This window comes from Sander vitreus, chromosome 11 (genome assembly GCF_031162955.1).
Source record: "Sander vitreus isolate 19-12246 chromosome 11, sanVit1, whole genome shotgun sequence".
Classification (NCBI taxonomy): domain Eukaryota; kingdom Metazoa; phylum Chordata; class Actinopteri; order Perciformes; family Percidae; genus Sander; species Sander vitreus.
This window is the reverse complement of record NC_135865.1, coordinates 18,533,889-18,552,359: the sequence shown is the minus strand read 5'-3', so window position 1 is coordinate 18,552,359 and position 18,471 is coordinate 18,533,889. Positions and strand designations below refer to the sequence as shown.

General features: G+C 41.0%; 1 protein-coding gene across 1 annotated transcript in view; it reads left to right on the top strand.

Moving 5' to 3' along the window:
• Positions 1–7,901: 7,901 nt before the first annotated feature.
• nalf1b (NALCN channel auxiliary factor 1b) overlaps positions 7,902–18,471 on the top strand; it is a 103,108-nt gene continuing 92,538 nt past the window's right edge. Inside the window, exon 1 of the mRNA XM_078262081.1 lies at positions 7,902–9,187. Within this exon, the coding sequence (XP_078118207.1) occupies positions 8,462–9,187 (726 nt within the window). The 5' untranslated portion in view covers positions 7,902–8,461. The remainder of the gene's footprint in view (positions 9,188–18,471) is intronic.

Here is an 18,471-nt window from a genome sequence, read left to right as displayed (position 1 = left end):
GTCAGGGGAGCACAAAAGTGATTGCAATTTGTCTTGAGGCGGGCTTGAATGTGTGTAGCAAATCTATTTTACAGTTGTTAAGACATTTCACTCAAACCACAAATGTCAACCTCATGGTGGCGCTATAGAGGAAAGGTCAGAAGATCACCAAAGTCATTAAGATTCATATAGGAACCATGAATGTCTGTAAAAAATGTCATGGCAACCCATCCAATAGTTGTTTGGATATTTCAGTCTGGACCAAGTGGTCCACTGACATTGACATCCCGAGAGTAAAAACCAAACCACCAAAATAAAAAATTACTGTATAATGAGTATATAATGTACATAAGGAGTAATATACTGTAATGAGGACACTATAGAATAATGCCATATCCTTCGCATCAATTCTTTATAACCATCCTGATAATAAATTAAAGCTGCAAGCATTGTTGGACGGGCCCTTGCACCTGCGTACATCGGGGTTACTGGCGGACACCGCTTCTTGCGGCTGTGCATTTTAAACGTCAATGTAACGTGACAATGTAAATGTCACCAATGAAAAATGAACTCTCTGCTGAGCTCAATGATACCTCACACAAGACAAGACAACAACAGTTGAAAACGTATGAAAGTGGGTGTGGTCTAAGTGTGGGGCGTGGCTAGAGTATAGGGGGGCGACACAGTATCACATGTAGACCATACATTATAAGTTTCATGTAAATCCGATGATGTTTGTCATATAAGGCTGATTTTCTGTTGTCAGCAGGGGGCGCTATAAACAAAGGTCAATTTTGGCCTGTAGATCCTTGGACCCTTGTAAATCATGAGAAATTTCGGCCAGATTAGACAACGTACACTCGAGTTACAACAAGTTTGTTGTTCAGCGCTAAACACCAAGCCATGCCCACACCGTTCGATGAAAAGTATTGCTTTTAAGAACATTTTTGTCATTGAGGTCTTGAGATGGCATACACCAAATTTGAAGTTGATCAAATGAAATCTCTAGGAGGAGTTTGATAAAGTATAGCACCTTGACTTTTAGGCCTACTTCCTGTTGGCACTAGGGGCACTATGACTTTGAGTCAATATGGGCCTGTAGATGTCCTCAGGGTTGGACTCTTATGAATCCTGAAAAATTTCGAGCAGATTGGACAAGTTACACCCACTTCGTGTTTTGATGGTGAAACGCACAAAATGGCTGCCCGCCACGGCTAAGCTTTTCTCAGGCCAAATTTGAAGTTGATCGGATGAAATCTCTAGGAGGAGTTCGTTAAAGTATGTCACGTGGAAATGGCCAAAAATGCACTACAGTTTTTCTCGATTGCTTTGACGCAGCAGTCAACTCAAACTCCACATTTTTCAAAACAGTTAACACACAGACAAACAGTGGCACTCATGGTCAAAATGACACATTTTGTTTGCAAAAGGCTCTAACCGTGCCAAAACATTTAAAATATGCAACAAAAGAAAATTTTGCCTTCAAACAACACAACTTGCAAACAAGTGTATGAGCTCTTCCAATCAACCATTACACAGTGGACAACAAAATACAAAATACAGCAATGAGTGTGAATCAGTGCACCATTGCTTGTCATTGTAGCCTATTACTGTACGTAGCTTTCATGCCAGGGACATTTGTTGACAAATTTGCCTTCTTGCAAAGAATTGGATCCAGAATCAGAAATGCTTTGATGCAAATTTTATTGATTCCACTGATCCTTATTTTGAAACTATGGCTGAAAACTGAAATACTGTAAATATTACACAAAATACATGTAAACCAAAATAAAATCTATTAGAGTATAAGAAATTAAAAAAATAAAAATAAAATCTATTACAGTAAAGTTTAAACATCTATTACTGTAGAGTATAACAAATAGCCACTATTGATACTCAGTCTCTTCTGTCTTAGACCTCTTCCATCCATGTTGGCAAAGAACAACACAGACGCTACACCTTTAAGGCCTGCAGACTGACTGCTAATTGAAGATTTGTGTGAAGGAGTGTCAAACAGGTGCTTCAGTGATTTCATACTTAGGTAGGTAGTTTCTAATAGTTAGGAACAGATGGTTTCTGTTTGGTTACCATAGCTAAAACAATGGAGTTTGGACTGCTTGAATGACATCCGTGTTAACTATTCTGCAAAAGGGTGGGGAAAATGTGTCAATCCAATGAGAAAGGGTTAACACATTTGCAAGAGGTGACTTCTGCTCTGCTGAGACAGTGATGATGAAAACCGAGTGGATCCCAGTTTCTTTAAGCAGGTCAAAGCAATCAAGAAAAACTGTAATTTCGCACATCAATTAAAAATGGTGGACTTCCTAATGGGTTTAGGGTATTGCTCCAATGAGCTTTTTTGACGTACTGCAGGGGCTACATTTTTTAAGTTTTGTAGGGGGGCTCTAGTGAGCCATTTTTTCACACCTATCTATGAAACCCTAACGATATCAAATTTTTCACCAAGCCTGATGAATGTGCAAAGTTTGGTGAGTATGGGCAGGTCCCCAAAAGCTATTAATTGCGTGGAAAAATAATTCCTCCAGTTTCAACAGGGCCTTCTCCGCCGTCGGTGCTCAGGCCCTAAAAATACATTTCAGTTAAAAGTTACAGATAATTTCACATTACATGTCATTTTATGTGCTACTTACTGTAAAGAGTCTTTTAAAATGGTTACGCTGTTAGAAGAGTTAAACCCACTGTATGCTTTTCATTTCTAAGCCTTCTGGTCCTATCCCAGAGAGAGCAATCATTCCCCGTGTAAGAGATTGTGTAAAGATTTAATCATGTATGTGATTAAATTTGTATATATTATGTATTAAATATGTGCATATTCAACAGTGTTTCATATAGTGTATAGTGATAGTGATATTACCCAAAGATGCTTTCAACAAGAATGTCTTAAATATTATGTATTGTTTATGCAATATTTAAAATCAGATGTAGACCACATGAGGTCATAAAAAAGGGTAAACATAAGATGTTTAAGTTACTAGTCAAACATTGCTAACAATAGACATAATAATGCATGTGCCTTGACCTCCTTAGATCTTATTCTAACATAAAGAATTCTCCTCTGCTAGGTATTTGTATTCTGCAAGTTACCTTGCTAGGGTTAAAGCTGCCTTCCCTGACAGGCGCATTTCCTTTGAAGCTGGAGGCTGGGTGAACGCAGAGATCCAGGTTGCACAGTGGGAATATAGGCTAGGAATCCAGGATCATGGATGTGGGAATAGGCAATGTCCTTGGGAAAGTGAGCTGTGTTGATAAGCCGCTGAAGGATTCCTGGAATGGGAACAGGGTGAGCCAATCGATCAGGAGAGTAAAACCCTGGGGTGGTGCGGAGATGGTGCTGGGTGGGGTGGTAGGTTGAACTGCATCATGGTACCTCCATCATTGGCCTAATACCCCCTTGATTCCAGTGACCAATTGAACAGTCTGAACAATGTACAGTACTTTTTTTTCAATACATAGCCTACATGCAAGGACCATACAATAGACTGTAAAAATAATGGACGAAGCTTCCGGGCCTGAAAAGTGAAGCCAATGTGGAAATGCTTTAAAATGGCATTCTATGTAATTTCCAGCAGGGGGCAACTTCCCCATTTGCAAAAAGAAGTCCGTTTCCAAAGAAGTCTATAGGAAAATGACACTACTTCTCACTTGATTTAATACCTCATCCTCTAAACATTTTCATAATGAGTTTATGGTCTTCTTCAATACAGCATGATGTTCATTTTGTAAATTACGGTCCCATTTGTTTAAAAAAAATTACGATAAAGCAGCGGATGCTCTAGGTGTGTGGTTACATGCCGAGCTGTCAATCATGCAATGTGTATCCATGGCCCTGTGTACATTAAAATAGCCATGAAATTGTTTTGGGTGTTGTCTTAAACTTTGACCCTCTGTGTTTTCACTTCATTAAAGTTAATTGGAACATTTTGTCACCTAAAAATGTCTTGTTCAGCGTTATGCCAACCAAGCTAGCTAGCTACAGCTAGCATTAGCTGGTAACTTAAGAGAAAGTTTGCCGATTTTCTGTACGGCCGTACATGCAGATGAATGGCGGCAGTACCCGGAGGTCAGCGTCTACCCAACGGTAAATCTCTCCTGGATGACTCACTTCAGAAGGGTTGAAAATCAGCAACTTTCCCCCTTTAAGGTTTAGCTTAGCGCACTGGCTTGGCTCTGTCATCCTATCCAGCTCCACCCTCTCATCAAAAATCGTCACATCCAGTTACAAAAAACAAGATGGCGATGCCTGTATCGCCAAACTCGAGGCTGCATAACGTCAGTCCACAAACCAATGGGTGACATCACGGATGCTACGTCCACTATTTTTACAGTCCATGGGCCATACCACTGAGTCTGCGTATTAAATCCAATTTATGGTAAATCATGTATAATTTATATCACTATTTGGCAAAACTGAAGCGTTTACATGGATTTTCTTAACCTTCCAAGAAGCCATTGGTTATATAATGTTTTTTTGTCAAAGTTAAATTATAGTTAAATTGTATACATTTCAAAATATCAAAAGATATGTGAAGGTATGACTGTTATGGAATAAGACAAGCAAATTTCAAGAATATTTTAATTATTTTTCATACCATAAAAGAATAAATGGAAGTAAGTGAGTAAGACAAATACAATGAAAAATCATAAATTATATTCAGAAAACTGTCAGCAGTTATATGTAGATGACACCTGGTTTGAAGAAGAGCTAAATACTGTAAAACAATGGTAGTTTAATATACAAGAACAATTATATTAATATTTCATAAATGACTACCAATTATCACATGACTGCAGTTCCATACTTACGTTATACACAAACAGAAGCATGTATGAACATACATATATGAACACAAACATATATTTGAAGCTACACTATGTTTGCTCTGAAGTGGGATAAATCACACATCTCTTGTCAATTCGTAACATCCACTCAGGACAGTAAGCCAGGGCTGAGGGTGTTGTCTTTTCTGACCAATCAGAGAGGCTGAGCCAGTCTTTTTCCTCCTCTCTGACGTCAGGCAGATGAGAGCACAGGAGAGTGAGACTGAGAGACAGAGGAAGATAGGTTGATGGTGAGCGAGAGCTTAAAAAAAGTGTCATATCAGAATAGGGTCAGATGAGAGGGAGAAGAAGGAAGATAAGGATGGAGTGAGATTGTGGCAGTAAGAAACAAGAAATAAAATGCTGTCAAGTCATTGAAAGGAGGAAAGAAAGGAAGTCCATGCACCCTAAAGCCAGCTGTAAGGAGCAAACAAGAGATGGACAGAGATATAGTGACAGATTCACATAAAGAGGTCCATTTCCACACTGACACAGTGTGCAGGAGGTGTGAAGGTTGTGGCACAGTTGGCTGATGTCACCTGTCTCTTTCCTTTCGCCACATTCTCCTCCTCTTCTGATTGTTGTTAGGTCTAGCCTAGCAACCACCTCTGTCCTCGTCCCTGTCTCCCTCTGCAAGGAATGCTGATTGGTGGGGAACACATTTCATTGATGAGATATTGAACATCAGGGTGAAAAAAAGGACTTGCAAAAACTTGAAATGAAATATTGTTTTTTAAAGAAACAACATTGTCAGGATCAGTTTAAGCTTCCTGTATGTGTAAATACCCGTTACATAATGTGGTTATCTTTTATTGTCAAACTTGGATCAAATTCAGAATGACTTATAAAACTTTAAACTTCAAAGCAGGTCAAAGAACCCTCCACTTGTTAATAAAACATTTTTAAATAGACATGTATAAATAGATAGTTGAGCTTTGACAAGCCAGACAGAACAATTATGTAAAAATAGATATAACAGGAGTTTGGATATTGAATGATGCTTTTGATTTCCTACAAACTTAAATAGAAAAAGAGGTAACTGGGCAAATTACCCTTGATAGAGTTACTGTATCAGTGCAATCAGAAAATACAGTCAATTCTACACATGTATGTACAGTTGTTTCAGATTAGATACAAACACGTTCCCCAGCATGGATAGCGGATGACTCATGTCTGCCAGCCCTTACTGTTACTGTGATGGCTCCAGATTTAAAGCCAGAAATCTGCATTCATCTCACAGACATAAACTCTCTCCTTTGTCTCTGTCTCTCTACTCTGTCTCACTCCTGACCTCACACTACTTCTGTCTCCTTTACACACACACACACACACACACACACACACACACACACACACACACACACACACACACACACACACACACACACACACACACACAGGTAGGGAAAGTGTTGGGAGTGGTGTGAAACTGACAACTCTCTGTTGTGCCAGACACACACTCCATATGTTGTGTGGCGTTCAGCTCAAACCAATCAAATTGCGGATCTGGAAATGGCATTATGAAACTCCCGGCAAGGTCCCTATATCCATAAGTCTACCAACAGTGCAGGATGAGGCAGGTATACACATACACAAACACACGGTTAGGGTCATAGTATGAAATTGAGCAACTACAGTTAAAGGAAGACTAGACAATCCTAGTTGAAGTCGGACATCTATCCCTGAGAGGCATGATCACAGCATCCTGCTATTACATAATATGTGAGAGCAATGAGTGATGAATGATGAGTATTCAAGCATCCATATCAATGACACAACAGATGTATGCTATAACACCATCTGTGGTTTCAAATACAGTTTGAAATTTCAGGCACTGCATGGTGAATTTTCAGGCCCAATTACAATCAGAGGTGAATCACAGAACAAGTGGTTCAAAAACATCAAGCAAATTGAATCTCCTTGTGTGAGCACCCGTTAACATTTAGTGATAAATCAGCAAATTACGTTAGTGAGAAGACTTGTTCCCTCCGCTCAGATCATAACGGAAATGGCCTGCATTACTGGCTTCCTGATTTTTTTTAGGTTAAACAGCTCTGGAGTATGCTTAAGGGAAGGTGCAATGCCACCAACAGCACAACAAGAGGGAATAAACAACTATTTTTGTTGTGTTTAAGGGGAAGTTTTAAAAAGTAAACCTTCCAGACAACAGTGAGTGGTGAGCTATCCATGGTGCTGAAGTTCAGTGCTGTTCTCCCATTGTAGAATAAGCTGCCTCCCGCCCTGCCTCACACACAAATTAATCAGATACTATCTCTTGTCTTATCCCCAATATACAGCCCATTAACATTAAGCAACACGCTCTTTGGTGGCACTCCAAGCCATTCACACTGACAATGATTACTAGTTTTAAGGATGAGGATAAATACTGTAATTTACTTTCTTCTCCCTTCAAGCAACTACCACCTATCTCTTTCTCCCCCCTTGTTCTCTCTCTGTCCCTCACACACACAGGGACATTACATGGCCGTACTGTAAGTCAGGTGTTTGTTTTAAACCCACTGACCAAACACAACACAGCTGATAAGATATAACCCCCTTGCAGGGAACAGGTACATGCTATTGTCAAACCTACAACCACAGACCTTGCTTGTTCAGCTGCTTTCACATGTCAGAGGCTCAACCTGTTTTCAGCGTTGTGAAAGCCTTCATTTCCTTAATATTATTTTCACCTGCTTCTCCCCTAGACAAGAATACAAGATTTGGGAGTATAAATGACAGTCAGTGTGATGTCTTACTGTAACTGCATTTTAGTACTTGTGAATGGACTCGCGTTTCTTCTGCACCAAAAGCAAGATGTCGCCAAAAGTGCATGTGTTTGTGCCCTGCCAAGATAATATTTGGGTACTATTAGTCATGAAGAGCTCAGAGGATATCCTAAACACCGTTAACCACCTTTGTGTGAGTCTGTGCTCTCTCTCTCTCTCTCCCTCCCTGTATGTCTGTGTGACTGTGTGTGTGTGTGTGTGTGTGTGTGTGTGTGTGTGTGTGTGTGTGTGTGTGTGTGTGTGTGTATATAGGTAATAAGCTGCACCGCCACTGCGCAACGATGGAGCTATCGCAACGATGGAGATGACGCAAACCGACCTAGCTCTCCGAAAAAGTGTTTCAAGACGAACATGGCGGCAACTTAACCGCGGTCCAAGATGACAATGGCCAACGGGAGAAAGGATTCTACGCTTTCCGCCCAGGTACCGGACAGTGTGCATGCATCAAAAGGGCTCGTTGCTCTCCTTTAAGTGAATCTGCAAAACGAAAGGCGGCAGACGCGCAGCATCAGTACCGAGAGGCTCGCAACTGCTGGTCTCCCTGCGCCCCAGACGAGAGAACAAATCCGGGGAGGGACGGTAGAGAGGGGGGCATGCGGTCAAAGAGGACGCCGTTTCCCCCCGGAGAGCCATGGAGAACCGGGATGCGGCAGCGCGAAGCTTAATCTGTTCGGGCGCGCTAATTGGATCGGAGTAGCACCGATTGCTGCGGGCGCGATAGAGGAGCGCCCTGGACCGGCGGAGGCACGGCACCGTTACAGAGGAGAACCAACCGGAGTCCGTTTCCCCAAGTCAATGAGTATTGTGGCAGAGCAGCCCCCGCGGTGGAGTCGGCCAGGGCAGCACTTTCCTAAAATATGACCAGGGGTGCTTGGATGCGTCGGCAGCATGATGAGGGCTTAAAATACTGGTTTGCATCCCGAGAGAACGAGAAGCCATTTACCGAGTCGGAACGGGCCCAGAGATGGCGACTGTCGCTGGCCTCTCTGCTGTTCATCACCGTCCTGCTCTCTGATCACTTGTGGTTCTGCGCCGAGGCAAAACTGACGCGAACCCGAGACAAGCGGTCGGACGAGGGGCTTGCAATTACAGACATGGGCGAGTACCCAAACTCCCTCCACCAACATCCAACATCACCTGACCCCAACCATCTCGCCAGAGAGCAAGATGTTATTTTTCTAGGGAATTCTACCAAACCTCTGTGGCGAATGGACACCTGTCATCCAGACAGCCTGTCCAAAGACTGCTTTACTTTCACGGACGCGAAGACCGTGTGCCTGGGCCTCTCCGGTAGAGGGGAAAAGGGGACACCGTTGGCGTACGTGAATCTGAGCGATTTGTACCTTTCTTTTTGTAATTCATACTCACTTTTGGATTTGTTTTACGGGTTTACGAGTCCGGACGATTTGAATTGCACCCTGGATATGGCCATGGGGGTAGATCTGCTGGGATGCAGCAAGTGTGTCCGGGCTTATCAGCTTCTTGACAAGCGGGCGGAGGACAACTACCGGGAGTTTGAATTGCTGGTTCAGAAATACGAGACGGATGCATACTCGGTCAGGACGTGCATGGAGGAATGCAAGGTAGGACTAACGAGGCTACACACACACACACACACACACACACACACACACACACACACACACACACACACACACACACACACACACACATAAAACAAACAAAAAGAACAAAGTGATAGTCGTCATGGCAACCGTTGGGCATATTTGTCACTTATTGGTATCTATTTTTTCAGAGATCAGGCTACCAGTAGGCTACCAGTGATTTTACTGCATCAGCTGGGCTGTCAGGGTTTGCACAAACACACAGTTGCACCACATGACAATGGCATTGGGGACAAGAGGACTTGTCAACAGACTCCTACAGTCCTTCATCATTCTCTTGCCCTCTCCTTTTTCCTTGTCTCTCTTTTTCTCTAGCTCTCCAAGCCTAATCTTTTAATATGGACCACTTTGTGAACTGTGACTGTGGAAGTGACATTTGACATTTGGAGCAAGGGCCAGGCTTGCACCGCAGCTCTATGAGATGAGGGGAGAGAGGGCTGTTGAGTGGTGCTCATTTCAATATCGTTAATAGCACAGGAGTGATTTCTGCACCTAATCCAGGCTTTCTATTGTCCCCAGTTTACTTGTTGTTTCAACATGGCAGCCTAGAGTACATGTTGTGCATGTCAACAACATAGCATACCTTTGTCGAAATCATCTATACACACACACACCACACACACACACACACACACACACACACACACACACACACACACACACACACACACACACACACACTCTTTGTCTTGTGTTTTAGGCATCAAGCTCCACTGACTGAACTGTGTTGAACAAAGAATATGTACCTGCAAGTAGTTACATGGTGGGGATATATTGGGAGAATTACACTTCAATCTGGTTCATTTGTTGTGCACTGGACTTTTGCAGAGGCTCCGTCTCTCCCGACAGCTGCTGTGTGCATCCTCCTGTGCTCACTGACGTCAGGACAGGCTTGTTTCTTTTGCTGTGTGCTTACGATATGAATTGTTTTCATTGTTTTAATTAGTCTGGCAGCGAAGTATGGCTATATAGTTACCTTTATTAGCACAAAGACCATGACCACCCTCATTTCTCGAACTAAGCGGACCACTCCATTGCATCTTTCCCACCTCTATACCCATACAAGATTACTGTAACTAAAGCAGGTGGGTTCATGCTTTTATGTTTGTCTGAACACACCTGATATATAGGAAATATGCAGTGTGGGGTCTTTCATTAATAAGATTGAGAATCACTGATATGGTACGTTTGTAAAATGGTTAATGACAGTTGGGATGTGGGATAGGAACAAAAGAGCATTATGATGTTAGTCTGGCGTGTACTGCCTCTGGTTACAGTTTTTTTTGATTGCTTGAACACTATTTTGAAAGCAGGGACCGGTTTTTCAAAACACTACACACAATTAGCACAACCACACACCCAATCAGCAGAACACCTCAGACCCTTTGCAAAATGAAACATTCTTGTAAAAACTATACACTAATTTATAAAAATCATATTTGGTTACCATATGAATTGCATATGACTTAATTCTGTTCGAACCAGTTACACAATGCTGTTGCTAACCTAAAACACGTTTAGCAATTCTACTACTCAGTGATTAGTAAATGAAGTACACAGAGAAAGTGAAAATATACCAAAGAAGTTCACCAAACACTACACAAGACCAATGCTGCAGACTGAGGAAAATATAATTTATTTCTCTCCATATACCCAAATCAGTCAACATGTCAACATGGAGAATCACAACAAAACATTTCCCAGTTTTCATACAGCTACTACAGTAGTGTGCATAACTCAGCAAACAACAGACAAACATAAAATACTGTATCCAGAACAGGTTACAGTTACAGAAAAGCTCTGACAAATAAAAATACTAGACATTATCTGTTTGCCTAGCTGGATCTGGCCAAAGAATTTTATCAACATCACAGGCGATATCCTCATTGGCAAGACAACGTGGGAAGAACCATCTTGAATATCGAATCCATCCTTGCACAGCTGCAAGTCAACCTGTTTACAGGCGTCCTCCATGGCCTGAATGAGGGGTACCTCTTCCTCTACCTCCTTCTCCTCCTCTGTGGATTCCCACTTTCACCCTCCCTCTTCTTCTGACTCCTTTCATTTTGGTTGAAGGCAGGTGAACTTACCTGCTGTATTTTTATAGTGCTTAAACCTGAATGGTGTGTCTACAATTAAGCAATCATGTGTTTACGCACCTGATGGCTGTGTTTCACAGATCGGCTCATAGTTGTGGTAATTTGACAGTCAGTGCTTTGGAATTGCAAGGAAGTGACATAATGATATACTTCTGTGTTTAATGAATACAAGTGTGTTTAGTGTTTTGCAAATCACTGTGTGTATTTTTTTGAAAAAAAAGTATGAAGCTGACATTGTGCTTATAGTGGTGCACATCTGGGCCAATGTTTTGCTCCTTGAAAAAAAGGTTTTGATAATTGTGTAATACTTTTGATTTCAGTGTGTGAGCAATCGTCAAAAACTGTAAGATACAGCATGTGCATTCTTACACTGCCTGTACTGTATCTACAGTACAGCTGTGTGTATGCTTGGCAGATAACTTTTCAACTCTGCTGTAACATGTTTTTGTAAAGCATAACCAATTTCCTTGTCCTGAACATTCAGGTGTTTAACAATTATGACAGTTGTTATAAAACTTATCCAAAATCAAGAGAGCTGCAGTGTCACCACCACAACAGCACTATAACACAGGTCAGGGAATGGACCTCAGAAAGCAGGAAATCTTCTCTCAAAACTGCTGATCCTGCAACCCAAACCCATTTCTACAAGATGGATGTTGCACAAGGGCAGATGGTCAGGGATGCTGGGCTGTGAGTGCTGATAATTCATGTATGTATGCGAGGAAGGCCAGTTAATGAGAGGATATACTAAGGGTAAACCTTCACAATGGAATCATGTGCTGCTTATATATTTTTTTATTGTGAGTCATAGCTTATTCTTAGGCCTGTTTGTCAGAGAATGTGTTCACGCATATGTGCTGTGTGTACGTATGTACATGAATCTGGTTCCTATAGCATCTTATAGTTTTTTACTTCATGTACCATCTAATCACTAGTGTGCATTTGCACTCCTACTCTTTGCTAATGTAATCAGAGTCAGGCAGGGCTATAGCAGCCTTTTAGCTCCTTTAGCCCAATCTGAATTGCTAATTTGCTCCAGTGTTCGTGTGACCTTTGTGAAATCACAGCACCCCAGGCCTGCATCACAAACTACCGCTCCTTGAAGAACCTCTCTGCTGGACCATAAAAAGACATTAGACAGCTTGAAACAATACTTATTTCTATTCACTCTTATCTCTGTTATTTCTCTCATCTCAGACCTTTCCACTTCTTCATCCACATTTTAAACTACTGCTCAAGGCTTCTTTTCAAATGGTTCAAATTAATTTAACTTTTTTATTTTTTTATTTGTGTATGCTGTAGATGTGTGTTGTCTATGTTGTATAAGTTTAGGGGATGGGAGAACAGATACGCTGTGAGATGAAAGGAAGGAGAAGGAATTGTGGAAATGTGAGGTAAACTTTAGAGGTGAATTTAAAGTAGGTAACAGAAATAACGTTGAATTGAAGATTAGAAACTGTCACAAAGAGGCAACAATATCAACACTTATAAACAATACACACACGCAAGCATGTGCACGCACGTGCGCACACACACACACACACACACACACACACACACACACACACACACAAAGAGCCCCATGTGCAGTGTTTCCTGCAGGTCCAGACCTGACTGTCCCTTCCGGTGTAATTTAATTTACACTCCCATAATTCTCCGCTTCTCTGGTGGCTGTGTCTCCAGGGCTCTGTTTCAACATGTTGATCTCCTTTCTCTCTCTATCTTTCATTGACTCTTGCTCATTTCACATCCTTTCCCTCTTTGTCTTTCTCCCATCTGTGTCACAGCTCTGAGGAACCAACATCATACACACATATGTATGTGTTGAGTATCGGATTCTACATCACCTCCGGCCCTCTCTCCCTCCTCCTTATAGATGTGCTTCCCATGAGGGGCCTTGGTTTCTCTCCCTCTCCCTTCCTACAACTATTTGGGTCTTGAGCTCTCTTTTTCTGATAGAGTGATAGATACTGATCTAGGCTAAGGTCCTTTCCTTCCCTTGAATTACAGGCCTGTCCACACAGATCCCACTGTGTGTTCCCTCACCCAACCTCTGCTCATTCAATCCCCCTTTCTCCTCTATCACTCTCTTTCTACAAGACTATTTAGTTAAGCCCCTATTAACTTTAGCTGTTTATGTTTTAACTCCACAGTGAGGAAAGGCTGATTGTGTTTTCCATTAAATAAAACAGATTTACAAAAAGTCCCTGCTGGAGTCTGTGTCAAAGCTAAATTAAGTAAAGATAAGATTTTATTGATCCCAGGAGGGAAATGTTGCATTGCAGCACCACAAGAAGCAAACCAGAGATACAGTAAGTAGTAAAAACAGTCATGCTAGTGTCTTTGTGATGCTGTACAGGCACAGAGGGGCTTTAAACTAAATTTGAATATCAGTGATGACAATGGTAACATGTTAATGTTTAGGTTTGCCATGGTCACCGTCTTAGTTTAGTTCAGTTTAACATTTGCTAATTATCACTAAACACAAAGTACGGAGGCCAATAGGAATGTCATTGGTTTTGCAGTTTTTGGTTATAAACCCAATAATTCGACAAATTGAAAATTTGACTTGATGTTGCTAGATGAAAATGAAGGGATCACCACAGTGATCATAATTCATCCAGAGCGGACAAACTTATTAAATGTATCAAATTTGATAGATTTAAACTGGTAGTACCTGTTCTGGGCCTCTCAATCATATTACATGTTCTTTCTCAGCAGATGGAGATTGTCCACTTTACATTTCCATTATCCAGGTCCATAGAAGTTCTTGAAAGCTCCAGAACAGCTACTAAAGAACTGTGTGATGAGATTGCTCTTGTCAGTGCATCTAAAATTCACTCTGAACCAAAACAAAGTGCCAGGATCAGCAGAGTCTATAGGATACATTGACTGGGGACCACAAATGTCTTTACAGATTTTAATGCAATCTTCTCAATATTTGTAGAGAAGAGAGCAGATATGCCGACTGTCAGCAGACTGACATTGCCATCGCTAGAGCCTTGAAGCTAGCATGGCTTTAAAATATAGATCTAAATCAGAGCTATATAGAGCACATTATCAAGGACCCTGAAATTTGAGCTTAAAGTGACAAAGTAGATAAATACTGTACATATTTCATACATATTATATACAAAGTCTGGGACAACATTCAGAGGTAGTAACTCTATAAGAAAATATACTGACTCAGCATATGTTTCTGTTAACACTTTGGTAAATGGATGTTGTGCTAAACTACACCTTTTTTAAACCTTACAGCTTTTTAATGTTAATTAAATTAAAGCAGAATGTACAGATTGTTTGGCTATCAACACTGCAAGCCCTGCACTTTTCTCTCTCCCCCTCAAATTCAATTAGGGCTCTGTTGCTTCTTTACGCAGCTCAAATAGATCCAGGGAAACTCCCCTTCATATGAGCTGCCCGTGTTTGTTTCTCCCCAGGCAGGAGATAAGGGAATGCATTTGTTCGAAAAGAACACAGCAGCACTCCCATGGAAACGCCTCCTCGTCGTCCTCTATTCCCCGTTTACGGAGCGCAATGAGACCGTACAGCTCCCTCCTTCGCTGCCTTGGGCCTCACCGCCAATCAACACATCCACACCCATTTCCTTCTCTCCATATTTTGTTTCTCCCTCTTCCCTGCAGGCCACTACTCTGAAAAAGTCCTGTCCCTCATTCAGTTAGTAATATGCGAAGGAGTTGTGTCTTGATTGCCTGGTGCTTTTGGGCCCGCTGAAAAAGTAAAAAACAAACAGTATGTGCTTGCCCGTACGCATGTGTGTGTGTGACTGTGTGCAAGAATAAGCAGCATGTATCCAGTCAATCACTGTAGGCCAAAGATCAGCTCAACTCATAATGAGACAAAAGTTGCAATGAGTCCTTTTAATGCATGCAATTCAATCAGATCTATGGCATAAACAAATTATGACTTACAAATGCACACTTGCATACGAATGCACTTGCTGTCTCTTCTCCTCTGTCTCACTGGTATGCTTAGTCAAATGACTTGATGAGTGGGTGATGTGTTATGTTGGATTTTCTGTGACGAAGTGAAGAGAGAAAAGGGGCTAGATACAGCGGAAATGGCTGGTATTGATAACTGACTCCATACAAAATGCACTAAACTCTCCGATAAAATGATTTTAGGTATTTAACAGCCCATATCTATATAAAAGCATCTTCACGACTTAAGGAGAAAAACTGGTATGCGTCTGTGACAATTGGATTAAGAAAAACAATAATGTGAGGTGTCTGATTTTAGAACACAAACCATCTGAGATACACAAGTGCTACCATGACTCTCCTTTTTATTGAGATTCACATGTTAATTCAGTTCTTTTGCATAAGCATGTCACTGATCTGTAGACTATATTAAAAGGAAGATAAATGTGCTTTTCAATGGAAATAGTCATTGATAAAAATTTAATTTATTTAATCAGAACTTCATTGAAGGCATATACATGTATAAAGCAGAGAACAAGAATGCGCTATATAGACACTATTTTTAGAGTAGTGTCAGTATGCTGTTTGATGGTGTTGTTGATATTAGATGAGAAATTGAATGGAACAGCACATCACATTTTATTTACATTTCATCTCCTAGACTCTAGAGGTAAAGACATCTGAATTATGAATGCACTTGAGGCAAAAAGGCTTTTCATAAAACCTCTCTGTAAAATAGTAAATAAAGAATAAGGTGGGTATTTAGGCCTATAGGTCTTGGGGATTACTACTGCATATGTGAAAAATGTATAAAGCCTTTTGTGGCTCCAGAGGGAGCTGCATGATAGACTGCCTCAAGTGATGTCACTTGAGGCAAAGTGGGTTGGGTCTGAAGACTACAAGTTTGAAAAAGAAACAAATCTGGGGGTGTAGAGTTAGAAAGAAGTGACAAGACCTCGGTAGCCTGCTCCTCATCTCTGCTTGATGCTAGTGGATAGCTAGCTGCTACCAGCAAACCCGAATCTCTGACCAAACTATCTGTAGTTAGAGTTGCACTATGGGTAGGATTTAGACAAGGAAGAATAATGTGTGGAATATAAAAGACAATATCTCTGTTTCTGCTGCACGGATTTTCATCCTTTTTTCAAACACTGCCCAAGAGTCCGACAATGTTATAGAAGTGCAACGCTAAAACTGTGGAGTACTTGTTTAATACAGTGTTGTCAATCACCCAGAACATCAGCATGAACTCAGACCCCAATGACACGTATTGCCAGATATTGAAAAAGTCTCAATACATCAGTTTCTCCAAGACGCAAAACATAACCATTTGTCCTGCCCAGTGTAACTACGTCAGTAAGTTGCCTGTGGAAGTAGCTACTTACAGGGCCTATCCCTGTGATAATGGCTGCTGAAGAGACACTGACATAACACTAGAATTTCAGTTCAGTTCAATTTTATTTATATAGCACGTTTAAAAACAACCATAGTTGACCAAAGTGCTTAACAAGCTCCAAAAATCAAAGTGATAATATACACAAACAATACACAATATACAATACAAAATAACCAACAGTAGAAAAAGGTCAAGATATCAAAGCTCAACTTGAATTGAAAGCCAATGCATAGTAATGGGTCTTAAGCAAGCACTTGAATGTTTCAATGGTCCGAGCTGTTCTTACATGAATAGTTAGACTATTCCAGAGGTTAGGAGCAGCCACTGAAAAGGCTCGGTCGCCTTTGTTTTTAACCTGGATCTGGGCACATCAAGGAGCATCTGATTGGAAGACCTCAGTGCTTTGACAGGTGTGTGGACATGTAAGAGCTCCGATAAATAAGAAGGCGACAACCCATTTAAGATCTTGAAGACAATTAATACAATTTTAAATTCAATCCTGAAACAAACAGGAAGCCAGTGGAGCGTGGCCAAAACCGGTGTAATGTGGCCAATTTGCCATACAGTAATTGTTGTTGTCACATTATTAAGCGGTTTGAGTTTCTTTCCATCCAAGTGAGTCATCCATGTGTTTGTGCTAGTTTATGGACAGGTGTTAGGTACCTAGCTAGGGTTCTAATGTTGTGACTACACTTGTAAAGTGCATATGTCTTCTTCTTCTGGTGTTTTGTAGCCACAGCTTCAGGTGTGTTACCAGCACCTTCTGGAGCGAAGTAGTGCTGACCCTGATGCAGCCGTGGAAAACCTGGGATTACAATACGTGTCTATGTGTTTTTAGAAACGTTTATTAAATTGCATATGGATTTCACCTGCATAAAAGACACTTTAAATGGGAACAAAAACAACAAGATCAAATAGAAACTGATAGCAGCAAAAGTAAAGTGTGCTGACAATGCTACAGTCTGAGCATATCTGGTAGAGAGACAGAAACCAGTCACAGTTCCAAGACTCTGGTGACATTCTCACATTACTGAGTCATCATCAGCCGCTCACAGCATGTCCTGATTCAGGGAGAGCAGAGCAGAGGAGCAAGAGAAGATCGACACACATACATGCAGTTTCATGTTTATAAACTCACACATACTGTACATTCACAGCATGAACTGTATGCATACCATAGCATAGCCAACAACACTACACACATGGGAGAGAGGCTGACAGTGATCACGTGACACAAGCAAACAGAGGAGGGGTGGAGAGGGAGAGAGACTGACAAATCAATGGTTAGATTAGAGGGAATACCCAGTGATGTGTGCAGCATGATGGGCTTGTGTCAGATCCCCTGACATACTGTATTTCTATGGGTTTTGTCAAAACAATTGATTTAAGCACCTGGTCCTACCTAATCCTTTCAATTTTAATCAGGCTAGTGTTTCTGTCAAAGGATGAGTGGGGGGGGCATGTTTGAGTGCATGAAGTGTTGATGTTGTTTCCATCAGCTATTGATCTCAAAAGAATTGATAGGAATATTAAAGACATAGTGTTATTGATCTTCTCATCTAACTCTCTGCAAGAAAGCAAATAAGGGTATTTCCCAAAATGCTAAATTATTTCTTAAAAGTTTATTAACTTGAGATTGGGTACATTTCCATTTTATAGGTTGCAACTAACAAGTTATTTTATGCTAAATTAATCTGCTGATTGTTTCTTTGATAAACCAATTAATTATTTTGTCCATAAAATGTGACAAAAAGCCCATTGCAATTACCAGCCCAGGGTGATATATCTAAATACTGTAGCTAAAGC